Source organism: Alnus glutinosa, chromosome 1, assembly GCF_958979055.1.
Source record: "Alnus glutinosa chromosome 1, dhAlnGlut1.1, whole genome shotgun sequence".
Classification (NCBI taxonomy): domain Eukaryota; kingdom Viridiplantae; phylum Streptophyta; class Magnoliopsida; order Fagales; family Betulaceae; genus Alnus; species Alnus glutinosa.
This window is the reverse complement of record NC_084886.1, coordinates 47049139-47072187: the sequence shown is the minus strand read 5'-3', so window position 1 is coordinate 47072187 and position 23049 is coordinate 47049139. Positions and strand designations below refer to the sequence as shown.

At 35.6% G+C, this 23049-nt stretch overlaps 3 protein-coding genes across 3 annotated transcripts; 2 read left to right on the top strand and 1 right to left on the bottom strand.

Annotated features, from left to right (window-relative positions):
- Positions 1 to 275: 275 nt before the first annotated feature.
- On the top strand, positions 276 to 2768 carry LOC133870239 (pentatricopeptide repeat-containing protein At4g18520, chloroplastic). The gene has a single exon (XM_062307357.1). The coding sequence runs from the start codon at positions 356 to 358 to the stop codon at positions 2216 to 2218; it is 1863 nt and encodes a 620-aa protein (XP_062163341.1). The 5' UTR covers positions 276 to 355; the 3' UTR covers positions 2219 to 2768.
- A 2664-nt stretch (positions 2769 to 5432) lies between these two features.
- LOC133853924 (uncharacterized) lies at positions 5433 to 11304 on the top strand. The gene is made up of 7 exons (XM_062289949.1): positions 5433 to 5641; positions 7005 to 8450; positions 8753 to 8808; positions 8922 to 9155; positions 9253 to 9544; positions 10067 to 10263; positions 10929 to 11304. The coding sequence occupies exons 2-7, from the start codon at positions 7122 to 7124 to the stop codon at positions 11080 to 11082; spliced, it is 2262 nt and encodes a 753-aa protein (XP_062145933.1). The 5' UTR covers positions 5433 to 5641; positions 7005 to 7121; the 3' UTR covers positions 11083 to 11304.
- A 1388-nt stretch (positions 11305 to 12692) lies between these two features.
- On the bottom strand, positions 12693 to 14567 carry LOC133869676 (probable glycerol-3-phosphate acyltransferase 3). The gene is made up of 2 exons (XM_062306773.1): positions 13854 to 14567; positions 12693 to 13781 (listed from the first exon to the last, which is right to left on the bottom strand). Exons 1-2 carry the CDS (start codon positions 14565 to 14567, stop codon positions 12900 to 12902), a joined length of 1596 nt encoding a protein of 531 aa, XP_062162757.1. The 3' UTR covers positions 12693 to 12899.
- Positions 14568 to 23049: the final 8482 nt, after the last annotated feature.

The following is a 23049-nucleotide window of genomic DNA, read 5'->3' as shown; positions in this document are numbered from 1 at the left end:
ATTCAAGATAACAATCAAGACTAACAGAATGAACTAAATCATATCAAATTGGTAGTTTAAAAGACCATAGCATGTGAGCTATCCATTCATGGTGCTACGTTACAAATGACAGATAGTTTATGGGCTAAATTATTTAACCTAAAACAAAAAAAAAAAAAAACAAAAAAGCGAAAGAGTTATGTTGCGGACCGAAACGTTGTCGTATATCAGATTAGTGATTAGCTTTTAAAATCTGAACGTTAATGAAGACCAACAAACGGCTACTAATTTACTACTCTGCCTAGCGGAGCTCGTCTTCTCAAACTGACTTTTTATTTAATTTTTCGCGGGAATTCCAAGCAAAAAAAATTAGGCGATGCTCTCGGCAACTTTTCTCTTGTCACGGTTCTCTCCTTCTCTACCACCTTCACTTTTCTTTACCCAACCATCCAAATCTTCGACACAAAGGAAGAGCTCGAAGTCAAGGAATAATAGTCATTACAGGATCGCCACGGATTTGCGTTGCTTTTGTAGCGAAGATCCGAATTCGACGTCCCATTGTCAGAACCCAAGTTTTACCTCCGGCTCCCAAGAAAACCCAGATGCGGATTTTCCTGACAATGAGTCGGAGAGCCAGTGGCTCAGTCCTGAACGCCTCGCGCTGTGGCTTCGGTCTTGTCGTAGTTTGAAGGAGGTCAGAAAGATACATGCGGTTGTTGTGAAATTTTTGTGGGATTCGGTCACGTACGTTGGCAATAATTTGATAAGTTCTTATTTGGGGTTCGGGAAGTTAGGTGAGGCCCGTAAGGTGTTCGATAAAATGCCGAAGAAGAATGTGGTTACTTGGACCGCTGTGATTAATGGGTATTTGGATGTTGGTTTGGAAGATGAGGCTTTGAGTTTGTTTGAGGATTCTATTGAAAATGGGGTTCGAGCGAATGAAAAGATGTTTGTATGTGTTTTGAATTTATGTAGTAGGAGATTGGATTTTGAGCTGGGGAGTCAAATTCATGCTTGTATTGTGAAAGGTGGTTTGAGGAACTTGATTGTGGATAGTGCCATTGTTTACCTCTATGCACAATGTGGGGCGCTGCAAAGTGCATTTCGTGCATTTGATCAGATGCCTGAGCGGGATGTGGTTTGTTGGACAACTATGATTACTGCTTGTTCACAACAAGGGCATGGACAGGAGGCCTTGTCGCTGTTCTCACAAATGTTAAGTAACGGGTTCTCCCCTAATGAGTTTACAGTATGTGGTGTTCTGAAGGCCTGTGGAGAGGAGAAGGCATTAAAATTTGGGAGACAGTTACACGGTGCCGTAGTGAAGAAAATGTATAAGAATGATGTTTTTATAGGGACTTCCCTTGTTGATTTGTATGCAAAATGTGGGGAGATGATAGATTCTAGAAAAGTATTTAATAGAATGAGGAATAGAAACACAGTTACATGGACATCATTTATAGCTGGATATGCTCGATATGGGCTTGGTGAGGAGGCCCTAAGACTCTTTAGAGTAATGAAGAGACGAAATATATATGCAAACAACTTGACGATTGTAAGTGTCCTCAGGGCTTGTGGCTCTATTGAGGCTTCACTGTTGGGAAGAGAACTTCATGCACAAATAATCAAGAATTCTGTCGAAACCAATATATACATAGGAAGCACTCTAGTATGGTTTTACTGTAAATGTGCAGGGTACCTTCATGCCTTCAAGGTCCTCCAACAGATGCCTCTTAGGGATGTTGTCTCATGGACTGCCATTATTTCTGGTAGTGCACGACTTGGGCATGAGTCTGAGGCTCTTGAGTTCATGAAAGAAATGATGGAGGAAGGTGTGGATCCTAACTCTTTTACTTATTCATCAGCTCTGAAAGCATGTGCTAATCTGGAAGCTATCCTTCAAGGGAAATCAATTCATTCCCATGCAAACAAGACTCCTGCATTGTATAATGTCTTTGTGGGCAGTGCATTAATTTATATGTATGCGAAATGCGGATATGTATCAGAGGCGTTCCTAGTTTTTAACAGCATGCCAGAACGGAATTTGGTTTCTTGGAAGGCAATGATTCTGTGTTATGCTAAAAATGGGCTCTGCCAAGAGGCTTTGAAGCTCATGTATCGGATGAAAGCTGAAGGTTTTGAGGTGGATGATTACATCTTTGCAACAGTTCTTACTGAATGTGGAGATTTTGAGTGGGATATGGATCCTTCATCTGAGTATTTCTTGCAGTCAAGTTAATCCTTTGCATATAGGGATTCTGATGTCTTAACAAATTTGATTGCAATCATATATATCCACTTAACATAGAGCAGATATCTACCGAAGAGGGGAAACACATAAACATTGAATTAATATATGAAAAAATGTATTGGCAAGGAGTGATCTGCCTGACTCCCTGTTTGAACCCTGCCATCTTTGCTCTCGAGTAGGAAGGGGAGAAAGAAAAATTGTTCAGTTCCAATTCACTTCATTCATCCAGGTGATTTCCCTGTGTCTTTTCTCGGGAACAATGTATTGTTACTTTCCTTCAGGAACGCTGAGCACCAAAGCTCGCATCAGTAAGAATGCATTATTGTAGACATGTGCAGTGTATTAGTTACGCAAAGCAAGATTTGTCTTGGCAAGTAAATTGCAAAGAGGTCCTCTATGTAGGAAGATCTTCCAAACTTTACGTGGCTTATTGAAATTTTTTCGTGGTTTATAAACAGTGAATCAGTGATGAATATTTGTTCCTCTTCTTTCAAGGTATATTATACATTTGAAGGGTGCTATGTGAAGCACAAGCCAATTGATGCTATGTGGATATTCTCTCTATGTGAAGCACATAATTTATACCTGTTTCTCTCTGCATTTTGCTAAAGAATAAGGCTCTTTTTTGTGCTGTGAGTTTCTTGGAATTCGTTTGTCATCACATATATCTGTGGGTGAACGTTTGTCATCAATCTCCACCTCCATAACTTGTTTCCCTTTCTATCGGTTAGTCAATGCTTCATCTTCGTCATTTCTTAGCATATAGGCTTCATCAAACACCACATCTATGTTAACAATTTTTTTCTTTGAAACCGGATCCTATAGTCTATAGCCCTTAACGCCAAACTCCAAACCAAGACATAAACACTTTCTTTACTGAAATAAGATATGCACTAACCTCACTATCATTAGACTCATCATTGGCCACACTAACTGAATCTGCATAACCTTTTTTATTCTTTTTTTCTTCCAAGTATTGTTTCAACACACAGCAGAATCTTTTTTATTGTCATTTATTGTGACAATAATAACACTCCACATCTTTTTCATTTAATCGAGATTATTCATCATGTGCGGATCGTTACTTGGACAGAGATTGCTTCCCTCTACCATTCCTCCCCTTAGACTTTTCACTTTCGTGCTTTGGTTCATACCTCGATCCAGGATCCTTGCAAGACTGTCAAAGGTCAGAGTGGTGCACCGCCAAAGGGGGAGGGGGGTGGCAGCACCACCTACGATACTTAAGTCAACAAGAATATAAATGTAAGAATCAGGAAATAAATAAAGATTAGGACATAAGAGCGTACTCGGTCTAGTCTTTTACCGACTTTTTATAGGCAAAATACGATTTACGTTGTGTACCTTAATTAGGTAATTTGTCATTAATGGCACCACCCATTAATGACTTGCATTTCTATAATTTCCATTATACAATGCTTTTCATATATGGTCCTTCTGAAAGTGTGCTCCAATTAAGCTATGTTTTGGGTTTTGGGCAAGGTTCTGAGTTGGGCCTTCATTCCAATGGATCCATTCCATTTTCAATCTTAATTCTAAAGTTCAAAAATCTATTTATTCAACATGTTGAACTTGTTTAGGTGCTCTAGCAAATATGTATTTTCCACCATTTGTAAAATGTAAAGTTGTTTCTTCACATACAACTTTATTCGTAATATTCTTTGCCATGTACAAACTCTCTAATTTATGCCAAATTGACTTTGGATTCTCCTCATCAATCACATTGTGAATGACTCCATCTGATAAATTCAGATGGATCACACCGGTAGCCTTTACAACCATCTCTCCCCCCTCATCATCGTCTATTTTCTAAGGCTTCTTCGTATTTTCCAATAACGCCATCTAGACTTCTTACTGAATCAAAAGATCATTCAACATTCTATGCTAAAGAGATAAATTATTATTCTCATTGAACTTTTCCACTTTATACTAGGGCTCGCCATATTTACCGCAAATTCGCAATCGTCAATCTAAATGATTTGGCCTATGCGCCGTAAAAGATGCTATCGTTTTTTAAAGGGTTCAAATTTAATTTAAAGTGTTTCGTGAGAAAGATAAGGAAAGTGAAATTAAATTTGGACCCCTCAAAAACTATTGCATAGGTGTTCTAGTTTTTTTTTTTTTTTTTTTTTTTCACAACACCTAAGCCAAGTCCTAATATGAATATTGAACATGGCTTTGATACCACGTGTTAGTAAGATTGATATATTGAGAAGTCTTTTAGTAAACTCATAATATAGCATGATAAGACATAACTCAACTCAAAAGTTGAAACTTATGAATTTGGGTCAAACTCTATTATATTAATTACTCACACTTATGATATCTTTATAATACGAGACTCAAATCTTTATATACTCACTCGTGTCTACTCAGCAATACTTAACAATGACTTGAAATACTTTAGTTAATACTATGAATAGAGTCAACTCAATAAGTAGGCGAGTGAGGCCCTCACCTAATGCCCAAATTTTATAAAGGCCCAAAAAGGTCCTTTATATTAATTTTGACGAAAAAATTGTAAAGGAATGTGTAAGGGCTTAGAAAAAACAAAAAAAAATTGCAAGGAGACCTTTTGGCATGCTACGATGGCTTATAAAAAGAAAAAGAACATTGAAATAAATACCCCAATTGAAATACTAACTTATATAAATAAATTATATTATTTTTCAAATGCTTGCATTGCTTGTAGAAACATTAGTGACAATACCCTTAACAATTGTTTTTGCAAAAAAGAATTTTTTTTTTTAAATTAATAAAATAATATTTATGATAAAATGATCAACTATGTCACTACAAATATTAAATAAATTAGTCATATTATATATTCAGAATAATTTATTACCAAAACTTGAATACTTTTTTTTTTTTTTTTACCCAACCATCGAAATGCCTACAAGGTCTGTCTAACCAAGTACTCTTGAGCTCATCAACAGTTGGACCACCATTGCCAAAAGATTTAGAAGGCCATTCGGATAAGCCCAATAAAAGAATATTTTGTCTGATTTTAAGTAGATTTCCTAACGAGATTTGATTGAATACAAAAAAAAAAAGAAAAAAAGAAAAGAAAAGATAGGGGGCGCGGACCGAGTGGGATTTAGTAACATGGGGAGACAAGAAAATGGAGGTCCACACTCCACAGGCCACATCACACGTATAAAATGTATGTGGAGGGTCCCAAAGTCCGAAATCCATTTCATCCGTTCTCTCATTTTCATTTTTCAGCCCACGGACTTCCCGCTTCCGGCGCTTTGTCAATCTCCCCAAAACAAAAGAAAAAGAGAGAGAAAGAACTTGTAACTTTCAAAATATTTATTGCCAATCTTGTAGTTCAGTTCCTTCAGATCTTCTTCTCCATTATTCCTCAACCAGCGCCTCTGTCCTCTCAGATCTGTAAGATTTCTTTCTCTTTCTCTTTCTCTTTTTTATTTTTATTTTTTTTATTTTTTTTTTTCTATATGGATACTAATTGAATGGTTTGGAAAATCCTGATGTTGCTAGTTTCGTTTGGTTCGTGAGATTGAAACAATTTTTTCATTATTCTTCTTTAATTCTTGCTCTTTCTGTCTGCGCTTCCTTGTGTATGTGGATGGCATTCTACATCTGTTTGGTTACTGAGAATTCCGTTGGAATGAAAACAAAATCGTTTATCACTTATATTGGTTCTTGGTTCAAGAATGAAAAATAAAATTTAGCTTTACTCGTTTGCCTACACAATGCAATGCTGTGGGGTGGTTTTGTTACTGGGTTCAGAAAGAAAGGGAAATTTTAAGATTTAAAAGCTTTATTCTCTTAAAAGGATTTTCTGCATATTCTTTGAATTCCTTGTTCTAGTTTTTTACGTTTACTTTTTAGGCAGGTCAGTCTTTGACTGGTACAAACTTTGAATCTCTCGCTCTCTCTCTGTTCTAATCAGAATTGACGATTGAAATATTCTAAGGTTTGGGTTAGCTATTGACGGGGTCATTTGATGACAATTGTTTAAGTGGGGCCCGGGGGCAACAATACGATTGGGTTTAATCTTTTGAAATATGTCTGGTCTGAGGATATTTTCACAAACTTTGTATTCATGTATGCAGTATGAGTCTTGGTGGGGTTCTAGCACGAATCTTTCTTACTACAATTGTGGAAGAAATATATATTTTTGTCGAATGTTGTATTTACCTTGCATTTTGGCTTGATGGGTTAGTGGTTTCTGGTCGTATCTTCTCTTCTGGTATGCACACACACGCACACACATATGTATATATTGTATACTCCACATCTGCTATTTTGTGTTTGGATTAACTATGAGTGACTTTTACATGTGTCTGTAAAAGCTACATTAACAATTGTCCATCTGTGTATCTCAAGAATACTACAATTTGTTCTTGAATATGCCTGGATCTTCATAGCTGATGGCTTATGTATTAATGGTCAGCAATCTGTTTTATGTAATCAGGGTTACTTATTTTTAAGGCCATCCGATTGTCTAGATGCTGCTATGAGATGAGGGTTAGATAGGGATTTCAATGGTATTGCACCAGGGGCAGACGTGATTTATCCTAGCACTCATGGAAATCTAGAACCAAAAATAGATTCTGTATTGGTCCTCCCCCCACCCCTTTTCTGCTTTACGAGTGTCTGAAGTTTTTGTATTATTCATGCTAAATGTGATATATCTTGCATGATTATTCATGTCTTTTAGCGGCTTAATTTTTTATTTTTAATATGCTGATATGTGTGCGAAGTAATGACATTATAATTTTTTTTTTAGCTTCTTGCAGCAGCCTGCATTAACTCCTTAAATTCTCACACCCCACAAGTGTAGAACATCCAAAATTATAGGTCCATGTTTTGATGAGCTGGAGCCCAAACTTGTCTTGCTTTCATTATGGAAAAGGAAGAATTGACTGAGAAAAGTAGAACAAATTCTCTAACTGCTGAAGAGAAAGAACTTGTTGTTCAGAAGGAAGATCGAGGGGAACCATTTAAGGAGATGGAATCTCTAAATGCCAATGCCAGTGAGTATAGTCCTAAGTTTAACAACGATAGTCGGAAAGATGAATTGGGTGATAAGATGGATGGTACTGAAGGTCAGGAAGAAAAGGTAGGCAATGAGGTGAATGATCTGGATGAAAAGATGGATGTGGGTAGGGTTTTGCGGCCCAAATCTCAAGAACAAAAGTTGGAAAATGATAGTGGCCAAGCTGACTTTGGTGACAAGATGAATGAAAGCAGGGATTTAGGTGACAAGATGGGTCAGAATAGGGATTTGGAGTCTAAAGCTGAAGAGGCTACAGATCAAACTACAAAGGAGGATTTTGGTGAGGATAAGGAACAGGAGCCTGTCTTTGATGGAACAGAGGTCCCTGAGATGGAAGCTAGTCGGAGCACATCTACTCGTTCATTGGATCTTGATCCAGAGACACAGGGTGTAGTCGATAAAGCAGTGGCACTTAAAAACTTTGTTAAGGAGAAGAGTGTAGTTGCAGTATCCAGCGTTCTGCGTCGCCTTTCTGGAAAAAAAGATGAAGAGGGACCCGATGCTTTTGATGATGAAAATAAGGTTGTACTTGATTCCATTGAAAACAGTGATGGAAAAGAAGTCCCTGAGAAAACAATGGAGAAATCTGCATGGAATCCTTTAAGCTATATTATGATGTCACATGATGCAAATGCAGACAATGAAGCTGAGCAGAGGGTGGAAGTTATCAAAGGATCAGCACAACCTATAGCCATGAAAGGAAGAATTATATTGTACACTAGGCTAGGATGCTCGGATTGCAATGGGGCTAGGTTATTTTTGTACTGGAAAGGGCTCAGGTATGTTGAAATTAACATTGATATTTATCCCAGTAGAAAGCTGGAGCTAGAGAAGATTTCTGGGTCTTCTGCTGTTCCAAAGGTGTTCTTCAATGAAATCCTCATCGGTGGCTTGAGTGAGCTAAAGGCCTTGAATGAGTCTGGAAAGATTGATGACAAGATTGATTATTTGATTAATGAAGCACCATCATTTGAAGCTCCTTTACCGCCTCTTTCTGGTGAAGATGACCTCTCCAATAGCGGGGCTATTGATGAACTAGCTTTAATTGTCCGAAAAATGAAAGAATCTATCATTGTTAAGGACCGATTTTATAAAATGCGAAGGTTCACCAGCTGTTTCCTAGGTTCAGAAGCTGCAGATTTCTTATCAGAAGATCAGTATTTGGAAAGGGAAGAGGTTAGTCAAATTTTATTTTTGATGTTTAAAGAAAGTCGGTTTACTTCCTAGCGATGATGACTCACATGCTGATAGTCTGAGTGTTCTACACATGAAGGGTACCCGGGCCTTATATTTGTTATGTTAGGACTAGAAGATTTGCTCGCCTTGCATTCTTCAGCATTTATTTGTTAATTAAAAAAAATGATTGATCAAATGCTTAATGACCAAATTTGATAGTTTTAAAAATGCTGAAGAATGTGATTGATTATATTATTGTTAAACATTTTCTGTTTCTTTCTTGTTCTTGTGTTTCGGGACAGGCTATCGAATTTGGACGAAAGCTTGCTAGCAAACTCTTTTTTCAACATGTTCTTGAGTGAGTCTCTTGAAATACTCCATTGATCTTTATACTTTTTACTCTGGATCACATTTTTTATTACATAATTGACCAGTCTTCTCTGTATATTCTCAATGTTTGCATTTCTCTAGAGAGAATCTGTTTGAGGATGGTAACCATTTGTATCGCTTCTTGGATGATGATCCTATTGTGTCATCTCAATGTCACAACATCCCAAGGGGTATAATTGATGTCAAGCCAAAGCCTATTGTAGAAATTGCGTCAAGGCTGAGAGTTTTGTTCTATGGAATTCTTGAAGCCTACACATCAAAAGATGGAAAGCATGTGGATTACAGAAGTATTCATGGAAGTGAGGAATTTGCAAGGTTTGTTGATGCCTTTACTCGCGAGCAAAACTCACTGTAGAATCTTGATGAACATACCTTGAGTTTCTATATTTAAGTAATCTATACATTTCTCTAGGTATTTGAGAATAGTTGAGGAGCTCCAAAGAGTGGAAATCCAGGATATGGCAAGGGAGGAGAAGCTTGCTTTCTTTATAAATCTCTATAATATGATGGCCATCCATGCAATATTGGACTTAGGTTATCCAGCTGGGCCGCTAGAACGAAGGAAGTTGTTCGGAGACTTCAAGTATGTAGTTGGCGGGTCCACCTACTCACTTTCAGCTATTCAAAATGGCATTTTAAGGGGCAACCAGCGACCGCCATTCAATCTCATGAAGCCATTTGGTGCAAAAGATAAACGTTCCAAGGTAAGAAAGCCAAATGTACTTTTCTCGAGTATCCATGTTGCTGTCCTTTTTTATGGATTAAATTACTTTTAACTGCCACATGACCATTGCTGTCCAGTTTGGTGGCATAAATTTGAATTCTATTATAGAACTCATTGCGCAAGGCTGAACAACAAACATAGCAATATGTTATGTACGAGGCCCTAGTCATTGAGCAAATACCTACATGTATAATGCAAAATGAATACGTTATTCTTAGACTAATATTTCTGTAATTTTGATGCTGTGCACCTCTAGTACTACTGCAATTCACAAAAATGGAGTAGGTGAAGCAAATTTTGATTGTGTCAGTTGTATGATGGAGCAGGATATAAAGGGGACAATTCATATATGATTATGTTGGAAATTTCTTGGAGGTTTTGTTAGGTTTATAAGAGGCAGACTTGGAAGGAAGTTTCATTGGCCATCTCTTTGTTTACAAATAGCTAGTGTTTTGTAGGCAATTTGATTTTCCTCGTGTTTGTATTTATTCTTTTGTGCCAGGTGGCTCTCCCTTACTCAGAGCCTCTTATACACTTTTCACTTGTTTGTGGTACCCGATCTGGGCCTGCACTGCGATGCTATTCTCCAGGGAATATTGATAAAGAGTTGATGGAGGGAGCCCGTAATTTTCTAAGAAATGGAGGGATTGTTATTGATTTGAATGCCAAGGTTGCATCGGCTAGTAAGATCCTTAAATGGTAAGTTGTTCCCAATGTAATTCTTTCTTTCTTTTTTTTGGGGTTGGGGGGGGGGGGGGGGGGGGTGTTTCGTTCATGAAGCACTAATGAACAAGGAGTGTCAAACCTTAGAAGCTCTCTCTTTCTCTCTCACAAACACACGTGGATGAGGTAGAAGGTAACTTGTGAACAGTCATGATTGTCACACTGAACCAAAAGCTAGATTATAAACTTTCTGAATTGTAACAGCTCTTGTTACATAGTGGAACTAGGAGGCTGAGTGTATTTTGAAGTTAGAAGTCAAACGAAAATTTGAGGCATAAATCCTTATGTATTGAATTTATCCGAAGATCTCTTTGGATCAGTTTTGTATAAAAGAAAACTCAATACTCATTTCACATCAGTTATGTGAAGCTATATTCCATCATCATATATGAAAAATAAGAGTATTAAATTTTAAATGCATACTTCTTCCTGGGGGAAACCATGGTGTGAAGTTATCTATAATAGGCATATGCATACATACCTACCCACAACATATTCGAGTGTTGCCCTGTCATCACGTTGAATAATATATAAAAATGGAATAAATACAATCGCTTTTTTATGTCTTCCTGAAATTTGTGACAATTTGATTTAGATGGTTACTTTTGGTATCTAATAATGTTACCTGAATCGATGCTCAGGTATAGTGCAGACTTTGGCAAGAATGAGGTAGAGGTACTGAAGCATGCATCAAACTACTTGGAGCCTGCTGACTCAGAAGCGTTACTGGATTTGCTTGCCAACTCTCAGTTGAAGGTGATATATCAGCCTTACGACTGGAGTTTGAACTGCTAGTGTCAGTTTTAGTATTCTTACACACCATATACCACTACAAATAGCTTCCTAGTTTTGGAAAAATTAGCACTAGGGAAGCTTTGAGAATTTGTTGCTGTTGTTGTTCCATTACTCTTACTATCTTCCACCAATGGCATATAGTAGCCTGTGCATTGGAACAATATGGTTGCACTTGTTGGATGGCTAAGCTTCTAAGCTCAAGGAAAGTTAGTTTCATATACACCCTTTGATCTTTTCTTTTTCCTTCTCCGACCCCATCCAAAAGCACTTGTTCTGCAAATTCGAAACCTTCTATAACGATGATAGAATTGGGGTTGAGTTACTTCAAAAATAATTGCATTAATCCCCACATGGATGTCATTTCCGTGCATGGTAGGGTGACAGCAAGATCATTTCTCTCTTTGCAATCTTGATGACATCTAATTATTGGGTGATGTTGTTTATGGGTCCTTAATTTTTTAAATTGTAATTATTATAGAGACCAAATAGGGACAGAAAATTACTGGGTGTTGTTGTTTATGGGTCCAAAAACAGATCCTGAGACCAAATAGGGACAGAAAATTCCCTCATTACAATGGCATAAATGCTCAATGAAATTTCTTACGACCATAACCTATCTATGTCATGGGTGGCAGTTCTTCGAGTTAAACCATGTGATGCCGAATTGGCTTTACGCTTAACATGTGTATAATCATAATAGATTGCAATATGTTTTTTTTTTTAGGTGCGCATTTAGATTGTTTTTTTATAAACAAGGTTGCAATAAACATAAAAGAACACGTCACAAGGGTGGGGGCCACAATCAACAAAGCACAGTTAGGAGAACGTCTTAAAAAGCATTAAAAACGGGGAATGGGTTCAAACAACCGGTTTGGTCCAATGACTTAATGGAACAAGCCAAGCAAGGGGTTGTGGCAGATAAGATATTTGCTTTTTATTACGCGACAAGAAAATTTGATGGTCACAACAGTCGAGGTACATCTGATAAGCTTGTCAGGTAAGTAATTGTATTATAGAATATTTGTTTAAACTCGGATAAAAAATAATTGATGTGAAATAAAATTTGATAATATTTTATAAAAAAGTAAAAAAAAAAGTTTTATTTTATATTGAATTTTTTTACTTGAATAATAATAAAAAATTATTAATATTATATAAAAAGTATAAAAAAATTAGAATATTTTTAATTTAATTTTTTTGAGAGGTAAAAAAAAAATATAGGGAGATTTTAGAATGGTTTGTCAAACAAGTTCAATCAGATCTGGATTTAGGAGTTTCCACATGCAAAAAGGGCACATTAAAGCATTCTTAGGAGGTTAATCAAATTTTATTAATCAAAATAGCTAAAAATTATTATTTTTTTATTTTAGTCATTCATTTTTTTAAAGCACTTTCTTACAATTTTTAATTATCTACTATCACTATTTTATTTTAAATAATATTTTTTAAAATGGAGACCGTGTGTGATGGATGAGAGAGAATAAAAAAAAAAAAAAAAAGAAAGAGATAAAGTTTTAATAATTTTTTTTTATAAATTTACTAAGTAAACAGTACTCAAAGCTGAGCGAACAATGCACACTATTGGTGTTAAGTTCTGTCATTCCGAAGAATTTCATCAAATTGACTCACGAATAACTTAAAAGTTATTTTTGGTGAGACCAGTTCTTTTGCTTCTTAAAATAAAATAAAAAATAAAAAAGAGCACGGCCTCTTGCACAAAATAAATTTATTTCATGCAATATTATACAATACCAGGAAAAAGAAAAAGGGTAAAAAAAAAAGAAAAAAGAAAAAAAGAAAAAAGAACAACCACAACCCTAAACTAGTCCCTCATTACCTGCTAAGATCATGTACTTGTCCTTTCTTGTAAGACTGGTGCACTGGAATCCCAAAGCTTTGGCAATCTCACACTGAACATGATTAGCCACTTCATACTTGGACACCCCACCAACCTTCCAAGTGCGCGAGCTCGGCAGCTTCTCAAGAATTTTGACAGTATACGAAGGGAATGGATTCAAGAGATAAAACACAGGGTCTAAGCATTTGAGCCCACTAGCTGTCGTCCCGTAAAACATGCTTACCTCCACATCTATGGCCACAGGAGTTATGTCATCTGTCAGCTCCGCAAATAGAGGACTGAACCTCAGTAAATAAGGTTCCCTACAAGTGGTTCCTTCAGGGCAGACCACAAGGTCGCCTTGGCTCAACAACTTCTGCATTGCAATCCTATCTTTTTCCCTGTCTCTTGTCAAATGGATGGTCCTGATCGGAGAAACCACCTCATAGATTTTGCTTATGCTGTATGTGACTGCAGAGAGTGATGGATTACCGGTGGCTGCGCCGACGTAGAGTGGATCGAGCAGGGTTCTGTGGTTGCAGACATAAAGTGTGCCGGCAGTCGGTCTCTTTTCGTTCTTGGTGGAAGGAACAGAGGACTTGGGTGGTCTCGAAACAATGGTTATTGCTCCGGTGAAGGCCATTATTGGACTGCACATACAGAGAGGGAGAAGCTGGCCGGCGATGAATCTGATGATGAAAATGAAAATCCCAAGCGGAAGCCACATGAACATGACTAGGGTGGCCAGTTGGGTTGGCCTGAACGCCAATCTGCCGTCGTGGAAGATCAACGGCTTCGGAAGTTTCTCCCTTGGAAGGATATGCCAGTTCCTCTTCTCGGCTTTGCTCACCAAGTAAATCTCCTGGCGCAACACGTTAACGTTGTTAAAAAACACAAAACAGAACAAAACAAAACAGAAAAAAATTACAGATACCTTGCAATGGGCAAAGGGATGCTTATGAAGAGCCGATCTGTAGCAACCAATGCCAATGACGGTACTTGAACAAGTTTTCTCGTCGCCAAGAATCGTCTCGTTTACAGCAGATCCGTCTACCTTCTTTTCCTCCATGAACCCAACAAAATACCCACAAACCACCTTTAATTCTCTTCCCACAACAGCGTCAACACCTAAATAGTCATGCAAAAACCCTGCAACCATGACTGTGGGCAAGTCACTCACCGCCACCTTTCTCCCAAAACTCATCACCACTTCAAAGCCTTCACGCCCGACATCCTGGGAGAAGAACTTGGGCAAAACAGAGCTTCCGAGTCTAAAACACTCCTCTTTTATCCCGAAGAAGCATAAGAAAACCTTAATCTTCAACCCCAGCTCGTCGCCAAACAAACAAGCCAAAGGGTACAGAAGAAAGAAAACGAGAGACCTCAAGAGCCCTCCGGCTTCAAAGGCCACCAGCATGAAGTAAGGAAACAAGGAAGATGATTTCAGCAGCGCATCCTCCGAGTGGAAAATCACTGTATGGCTTGAAAGATCCTCTGCTCTGTGGAGAAGAGAGGTGTATTTCTGATATCTTGTTTGGCTTGCATGGCCATTGCTAGTCCTCCAATGGGGAGAGGGCGGGTCCTGCGGCCTTCTCAGAAGTTTAAACAAGAAGGACAGGGCTTTTTGTGGGAACGACTTCCCGGCCATTCTTGATTACATACCATTTCGGCATTTGCAACCTCGAACCGTTTATATAAAGTATTACTTTGCAGTTTAAGAGAGATCGATTTACACGTTTGAGCTTAAATTTTGATGGAAATTATTTGAGATTATTACAGTTTTTAATACAATTTTCTTCAAATTAACGCTACAGTTCACAATTATTAAAATAGAGTCAGTCAATAATTAATTGTTTTCTTTTCTTAATATTTTTTCAATTTATTAACGGTCGCATCAAGTTATAAAAAAACGTTCATGCGAAAGCTGTTAATAAAAGTACTCAAGTTTCACGACTACAAAAGACTTCAAAAAATGGAGTTAGTTGATACCGTCAGATACATGTCAGATAATTATTAATAACGTACTATTATTATTAAAAAATAAATAAAAAAAAATTCTCACGATGTTGATCCGCCGACGACTCTCTTTTTTTCTTTTTTTTTTTTTTTTTTTTTTTTTTTTTGTTGAGAAAAATATATATTAGCCTCACAAACTATCACCCTTTCTTCGGATGGCCCTTCAAACTATCAATGCTTAGATTCTGGCCCCCCAAACTACCACTTTCTGATTTTTTGGTCCTATCTGTCCATTTATGTCGTCAATTCTAAACAGAATTCCGAAAATACCCCTCTTACACTTTGAAATTCTCATGGTTAAGGGAGGGGTATTTTCTAATTTTTTGCCAATTTCTGTTAGAATTAACGGTATAAATAGATGGATGGGGCCAAAAAATCAGAAAGTAGTAATTTGGGGGTTAATATATATTTTTTCCTTTTTTTTTTTCCTAATTAAGAAGATAAAGGAGTTATTAATTGTGACGTTGCCTACTCTATTAGGACATTACTATTGTGGTACTTTTAGATGGTGAAGAACGGTACGCATTTCCTTTAAAAATTAAAGACGGAGCCAGACATTTTAATGAGAAAGGGGACCAATATATATATATATATATATATATATATATATATTTTAAGTAGGAGTTAAAGTATATATATAAAGCCAAATTTTAAATAAATTAAATCTAACCAAGTTTTTATATTTTTATTATTCTCTTCAAATTAAAAATCAATAAGCAAAATTGAAAAGAAAGTTTTTTGTAAAAAAAAAATAATAATAAAGTAAGAAAAACTGCTTTCTAAAGATTCAGAAAATTAAAAAATTAAAAATAAATAAATAAAATTTAAGTTTCTATACTGAAATTGATAAATTTCAATTGGATGAGTTGTGTGTTACTTAGCGTTCTCGCAAAGCTTTACATAGATAGCATGGCTTTTGAAACTAATATTCTCTTTCTCATTTTGTTAGAATAACCCACTTTAACTAACACAGTAGTCCACTAACTGTTATACAAAACACACTATATTCTACACAAAACATATTTTGCTGAACGTAACACAAAACAAATGAAACACATCTCTTCTAGACTTAATTTTATAATGCTATCTAACTATATTGAAATGAATCCTTATTTTACGTTACCTTTGCCACGCATCCTTAAGAAACCGAACTTTGCCAAGCGTGTGACTCATCGAGTCCATACTTTTCTTCTTCTAATGCATTGTTTTACTAAATTTCTTTTATATACTTTGAACAAAACCTATATACTTTGTAAAGCTCATTCCATTATTATCATTTTAGACATGTCCGTTGCAACCCGTGAATTATTAAAAGAAAAGGTTTTGACAATAAAACTATCGTTTCAGATGAGATGAAACATGTTGAAAAGATGATAAAAGGGAAAGGGCCAAGGGACCATGCAAAAAAATTTATTGCTAAGGGCTAATAGGCAAAACACCTTATAATTATTATTATTTTTTTTTTTTTGCCTTATAATTTTTTATTCTTAAGAATTGAGAGGGAGAGAGAGAGAGAGAGAGGGGGGGGGGGGGGGGGGGGGGGGAGGGGGAGGGGGTTACATGGCCTATACCAGCCCCCATCTCTCCATCCCTGCTCAAGACCAATTAAGTTATAGCCTGACTCAAAACATCAGTGAAACTCAAAATGGCTAACAATAATATTTGGCTATTAATACTCATCTCTTTGTGGATTGGAATTTTGGTAGTATCCATTCGGGTATTTTAAATGTATTAACTTAGTGGATCACTTCTCACTTTGTATTTGAAAATAATTTTAATAAGTCTCTCATTCTTTGTGAGTGACCCTCCCTTATAATCTTTTTTCCGAACTAATAGTGGGAAGTAAGGACATACCCATGCCATGTGTGTGTGTATTTTTAGGCTTAAAAAATTAGATTTGGCCTCTATTAATGCTCCGTTTGTTTCGGCGTAAAATGATTTCTGGAAAATGATTTCGGTATTTTTCGGTGTTTGGTAGGGGCGAAAATAATGGTCAACGAAAATCATTTTCGATTTGATCGTAAAAGCTTCTTTAATTTTCGGAAAACGATTTACGATTTTTAAAACCATAAATTGTTTTCCGAAATTAAGTTTTTCGTCCTTACACGCATGTTTGATATCCGATCGTCAGAATTTAGCAATTGTCAGTCGTCGGAATCTAGTCGGCCCCGGAGTCCTACAACATCTAGTCGCCGGAATCCAGCCGGCGCCGGAATCAGGACACTGGCGGACCAAATTCCGACCGGAATATTGCCGGCTTCTGGCCAAAACGGCTAGGATCCGGCTATTGATCCAGCCGGATCTGGACGGATCCTGCCGAATATGACCTGATTCGACCAGATCCGGAAGATTCCGGCCGGGATCCGGTCAAACTTTCTTGCCGGAATCCGGCAACGGCGACGAACGTTGCCGGATTCTATAGATATTTGCCAAACTCTGATTTTTGCATTTCGTAATTTCTTCGTGCGAACCAAACACAGAAAAATATTTTCGAGAAAATCATTTTTTCTGAAAATAATTTCGTCAAAATTATTTTACGACGAAAATCATTTTACGTCGAAACCCACCTCTCATTCATACTTTAATTCTTTTAAATAAAAAATCTTGGTTCCACGTCCATGGTGGGAACTGGGAAGAACTTTCTCGTGTTACCTTTTATATTTCATTTTATTTTTTTTATTTTTTTAAGGCTGGTACCTTTTTGAAACCGATAACCGGTCATCACATTTTGGCCACCTTAGCATTAGAGTGCTTTTTTTCTTTCCAAGCAACCTTAAATTATTTGTAGTACTCGTTCAGACTTGATCGAGTCATGTGGAACTCTTGACGCAGATAAAAAGTCCCAGTGCAATGCCATTGCCCTACGGCAGAGGGTAGTCCACCGAATGTTTCATCCTCTTCGTGCAATCATGGTAGAGGAATTAATGTTAGGCATTTCAATACCTTTTTGTAATTTTTTCTCTATTTCTTTTCACTTCTTTTAAAAATATCAAATCAAAAACATTTTAATTTTTTTACATTTTTTATATCATATCAATAATTTTTATTATTATTCAAATAAAAAAAGCAAATACAAAACAAAACTTTTTTACTTTTCTATAAAATATTCTCAAATTTTATATCATATCAATCACTTTTTATTATACAATACACAAATATTTCCAACCCAATTACTTATCAAACAGGCCCGTAGTCTCTCTCCCATATAATAAGAGGAGAAGATGATGAATCACACCTCAAATAATAAACATATTTATTTATTAATTATAATATTTATTTAAAAAAAAAAACACTTAGTTTGATTGACTGTAGGCTAAAAGTCTATTATTAAATTATAAAATAATTTAAATACTAATAATCTAAATAAAATTAAAAGACCCAATTATTTATTTTTCATGATCCCCACCCGTCCACCGCCCAGCTTTGAATTCTGATCCTCCATAGATGGTCAATGATTACATCATGGTCAATGTCTAATCTCTACCCCATAAATCATGGAAGACCTACATTTAGGGCCATGAGAGGGGGGTGAGAGAATGAGAAAAGAGAGGAGAGAGATATATAATTGAAAAAAGAAATCTGTAAAAAAAATTGACAAACCACCTTAATTCTTGCTTCACAACAAACCACCTTAATTCTTTTTGTTCTTTCATTATTTGTCCATTTTCATTATCCATAGAATTTTAAAAATCATTATATTAAAAAAAAAAAATTAGTGCAACAACAGCCGAGCTAGTGTGGGCTCAACAGCCGGCCTATGGTTTCATCATTAAATGTGTAAGAGAAATGCTTATGGGGACACTCATCCGTGTAGCAAGCCTCAATGTGCAATAGATGACTAATAAATTTTGATCCAGTGATTAATTGAAATTATCACGTCAATTTTGTAATATAATTGTGAAATAAAAATGTAATTTCTAATATTATTATTTCGCATTGTTCATAACTCTCACAATTTTCATATTTATAACAATATGTGACATACAAATTGACGACAATAGACATTAACTAATCAAAATAACTGCCTCAAATTATTAAATTATAGTTATGCTTTACATCTAACGATTCACAATGTGCCAACTGTCCACATGAAATATGAACATGATCCTCTATTCCTCTCTATTTAATTATAAAGTAGGGATATAATTGTCTTTTCACATTCCACGAAAATGTAAAAAGATAATTAATACTCCTATTTTATAACTAAATGGAGAGAATAATAGAGATGATCCAAATTCCATGAAATAAATGCTAAAGTATTTATTGATACCATTTTTTGTTAATAGCATTTATTTCATATGGATATTTGGCACATTGTGAATCGTTAGATGTAAAGCATGGCTAAAATTTAATAATTTGAGAATCTAAAATGTTTAAATTTTTTGAAAGGATCCTAATCCCAAATAAAATTAAGGGGAAAATATAATTTACGTTTTCCTCTCTATTCAAAAAGTTTCTTCAGTTTTTAATTTTCCTAATATAATAGTCTTGTTTGTCCATGAACAATACATTACAGTACTGTTCATGTACTTTTTTTTTCTCATTTTTTTATATTTTTCACTACTAATCAACATCAAAACATTCTCACTTTTTTCACTTTTTTATATCACATCAATAATTTTTTATTACTATTCAAATAAAAAAATTCACTAGAATACAAAACTTTTTCACTTTTTATATCACATCATCACTTTTTACTAATTTCAAAAATTAACAACCCACTATCTTATCCTGTTCTGTTCTGTAATGTCACTTGCCAAACAAACCCAGTTGCTCACGATTTTCGTGGAACATACCTTAATTAATGTGTACGATTGCTATTGATTTGATAATTCTGTCACATTAATTGCATTTGCAACTATATTTCATCTACCTCCTTGTACACCCATGACCCAACCAAAATAAGTTGGCAAACAGCCACATCCTTTCAAGTATTTAATAAGCTAAGCCTCCACGCTGACATATTTCGTTTTCAATCCAACAAAAAAAATGCTAATACCATTATATATGTGTTCTTTTCTTTTCTATAAATGTTTAGCAAAAATTTAGTTAAACAATATATATATATGTTTTTTTTTTTTTTTTTTTTTTTTTTTTTTTCATTTTTGAAACAATGTTTGATTCTTATTGATAAAAAGATAGACCCAATAGGTCATCAGTGAGGGACAATACATTAATTCCCTAATAACAATATCAGAGATAAATGGATGAATTTCTTCCAACCATATATTTATCTGTGACATGAGTTACAGCCGCTTGAACTAGATAATGAGCTGCTGAATTTGTCTCTCTCCGTACATGAACAACTTGAGAGGACCGTAAAGAACTTAATTAAGATATGATACCCTCAATGAAATGCGCAAATCTATTGAAAATCTAGCTATTAGAATTGATTTCGTTTACAACTTGCTTCGCATCACCTCTAAGGATAACGTCGAATATTTCAATTTCCTTGATGGATATAAGCGCACGAAGAGCTGTCCACGCTTCGAGGGAGTCAATACTAATAGAGATGGTAGTGCTTCTGGCTGTCAACATTTTCTTCGTTGTCACTAGCAATGGTACCAAAGCCAATTCGACCCAATTTCTTGTCAATCGCTACGTCCTAATTTATTTTGATTGTGCCGTAAGATGAGGGCGTGGCGGTCCACTGCATTGGCTGAATAAGAGGGGGGATTGTAAAGTCTCCATCTTTATAGTATCCAACATCACGAGATCAATTCATACCCAACAAACAAGTATTTAAGCCTCGACGCCGTCGTATTTCGTTTTCTATCCAACAAGAAATTGGTAACACATTTGGATGGTCGGAAGTTCTCCGATCTAAGCAATTTCCATTATTAACAAGACAACATTTGACGGCAGGTAATAAAGTGGGGGAGGAAAGAGTGTGTAGCGTCTAACAATGAGCCTTCAATATTTGGATTAGGATAGATTGTCTAATTCTTTCATGAGAATAAAATATCCAACTCCTTCTAGAAAAGCATTCCAAGATGTGAATTCATGTATTTTTACTAATACTACATGTAAAATATTTTTTTGTCGTAAAATATTGAACGACTTGTTTTGCCAGAATTCAAGGGCGGTTGCCAGCGTCGAAATACCGCGATCGAATACCAAAATTTAGGAATCTTTAACGGTAGATTCGAGCTGTAAACAAACTCTAATGCCTGGTAGTGATGGATTTCCACAAACGTGTTTACAAGAATAAAGAGTTTAAATCCAGAAAACGATTTAAAGATTTTAAAACTGTAAATCGTTTTCCAAAAATTAAAGAGGCTTTTACAGTCAAACTGAAAATGATTTCCATTTAGCATTATTTTCGGTTGCACGAAATATCAAAAAATACAAAAAATATTTTACAGAACATATTTTACGCTCAAACAAACGGAACATAAGTTTACTTTATCAACAGTCAACTATTAAAGACATCTAGGCAGAAATGGAACTAGCCGGGATTGGAGCCAGTAAGAGTCATGACCCCGACCCTCTTCTTTCTAGTTACAAATTTGTGTATCGTTAAAATATTTATAAATAGTTAAGTATATATATTTCTCGGTCTAAACATTAAATTTGGCTCCTATCAAATTTGAACTTGACCCTTTATTAATATTTTGGCCCCTCGCAATAAGAAATCTTAATTTTGTCCCTAGGTCTAAGTAAGATCAACAACCCCAAATCGGATCATTCAAGTGGCCTAAGTAAGATCAATAACCCGAGGTCGAATCATTCTAGTAGAGTGAGTTTCATATTCTTTATTAATCATTCATATCACGTGAACTCAATACGTCTAGTTTATAAATGATGAGAGAATAAATTTTATATCGCTATTAAACTACTCATTAAAAAATTTATATTTTTTTAAAAAAATTTGGGAGTCATTCTTCGAGTAGTATATTGTCATTATATGGGCAAAGAATTACTTCCAATTTTCTTAAACAATTTCCTTGGATTCAAAAGAAATAGGATAATGCTACTTCCAACAAACTTCTTGTCAATAAAGATGAAGAGATGTGTATAAACAGCATCACTAATGCCTGTTTCTTAGAAAGAAAAAAAATAAATAAATAATGTCTGTTGGTTGAGAGGGTGGCATTAATCTGTAACCTTTTGGGGACATGACAGACTCGATCGGTCTTAATCACAAGCTGTGATTCATCATCCTACGATTCCTATGCCTTAATCACAGGTAGTTGTCCCATGCCATCACACGACCAACCAGGAATTTTTCCAGGGGTGAAAGTTAATCAATGCTATTACGTTAAATTAATCTCACTTTTTAACTTTTTGACCTTTCAGTCTTTTGAACAAAACGACCATAAGCTGGCTGGCCTCTTCTTATCTTTGTGGGAAGTTCTGTTTAGAAATTTCAGCAGAACAATAGTTTTATAAGGACACCTCTCAAGTTCGGGTAGAAAAGGAGAGAGACTCGAGCTGGTTTGAATTTACGATTTCAAAACGTGTGATTTAAAAATATTAATATTAAAATGATAAGTAATTTTTTTTTTTTTAAAAATACAGTTAAATATTTGATAAAAAAATAAAAATTAGCTACAAACCAATTTGGCTGGACTGCATGCATCTCCATGTGCGACTTGTTTTGAGGGGAAAAAAAAAAAAAAAAACCAAAGGGGTTAATAGAGTTTCGGCCGTTAAAGCCCATTAAAAGTTACATGTGTCTCTCACATGTCTTAGGACACTTATTAGCTTATTAAATCGGTTTGTAGCTTTTTTTTTTTTCCTTGATAAAATCATGTTGAAAACATAACTATTGCTTGTGATTTAAAAACACATTTTTTTAGATTTTTGGTATTACCATGCACAACAATGATGAATAATATATAATGAAAAAAGAGAGAGCAAAAGAAAATTAATACACAAATTTACGTGGTTCGGCAATGTGTATACATCCACAGGAATGCGGCTATATTCGATAATGATTTAGGGTTACAACATAACATATTTTTAACAAAACTCTACTGTACAAACAGATATAAAAAACTCTAAAATATTATGTACTGTACCGCAAAACGTTGTCCCACACCCCCACAACCTAATCGTCCCCAAGCAACATAAAGTTAATTACACCCAACAGGCTGTTGGCGTCGCGATGC

What these genes read in the sequence shown, in the direction of transcription:
- LOC133869676 (XM_062306773.1), bottom strand. Translation starts at nt 14,567, where the DNA reads ATGGCCGGGAAGTCGTTCCCACAAAAAGCCCTGTCCTTCTTGTTTAAA. An exon ending in ATCCCTTTGCCCATTGCAAG is followed by an intron (nt 13,782 to 13,853) that starts GTATCTGTAATT and finishes GTGTTGCGCCAG; the next exon opens with GAGATTTACTTGGTGAGCAA.
- LOC133870239 (XM_062307357.1), top strand. Translation starts at nt 356, where the DNA reads ATGCTCTCGGCAACTTTTCTCTTGTCACGGTTCTCTCCTTCTCTACCA.
- LOC133853924 (XM_062289949.1), top strand. Translation starts at nt 7,122, where the DNA reads ATGGAAAAGGAAGAATTGACTGAGAAAAGTAGAACAAATTCTCTAACT. An exon ending in AGTATTTGGAAAGGGAAGAG is followed by an intron (nt 8,451 to 8,752) that starts GTTAGTCAAATT and finishes GTTTCGGGACAG; the next exon opens with GCTATCGAATTTGGACGAAA. An exon ending in CAAAAGATAAACGTTCCAAG is followed by an intron (nt 9,545 to 10,066) that starts GTAAGAAAGCCA and finishes CTTTTGTGCCAG; the next exon opens with GTGGCTCTCCCTTACTCAGA.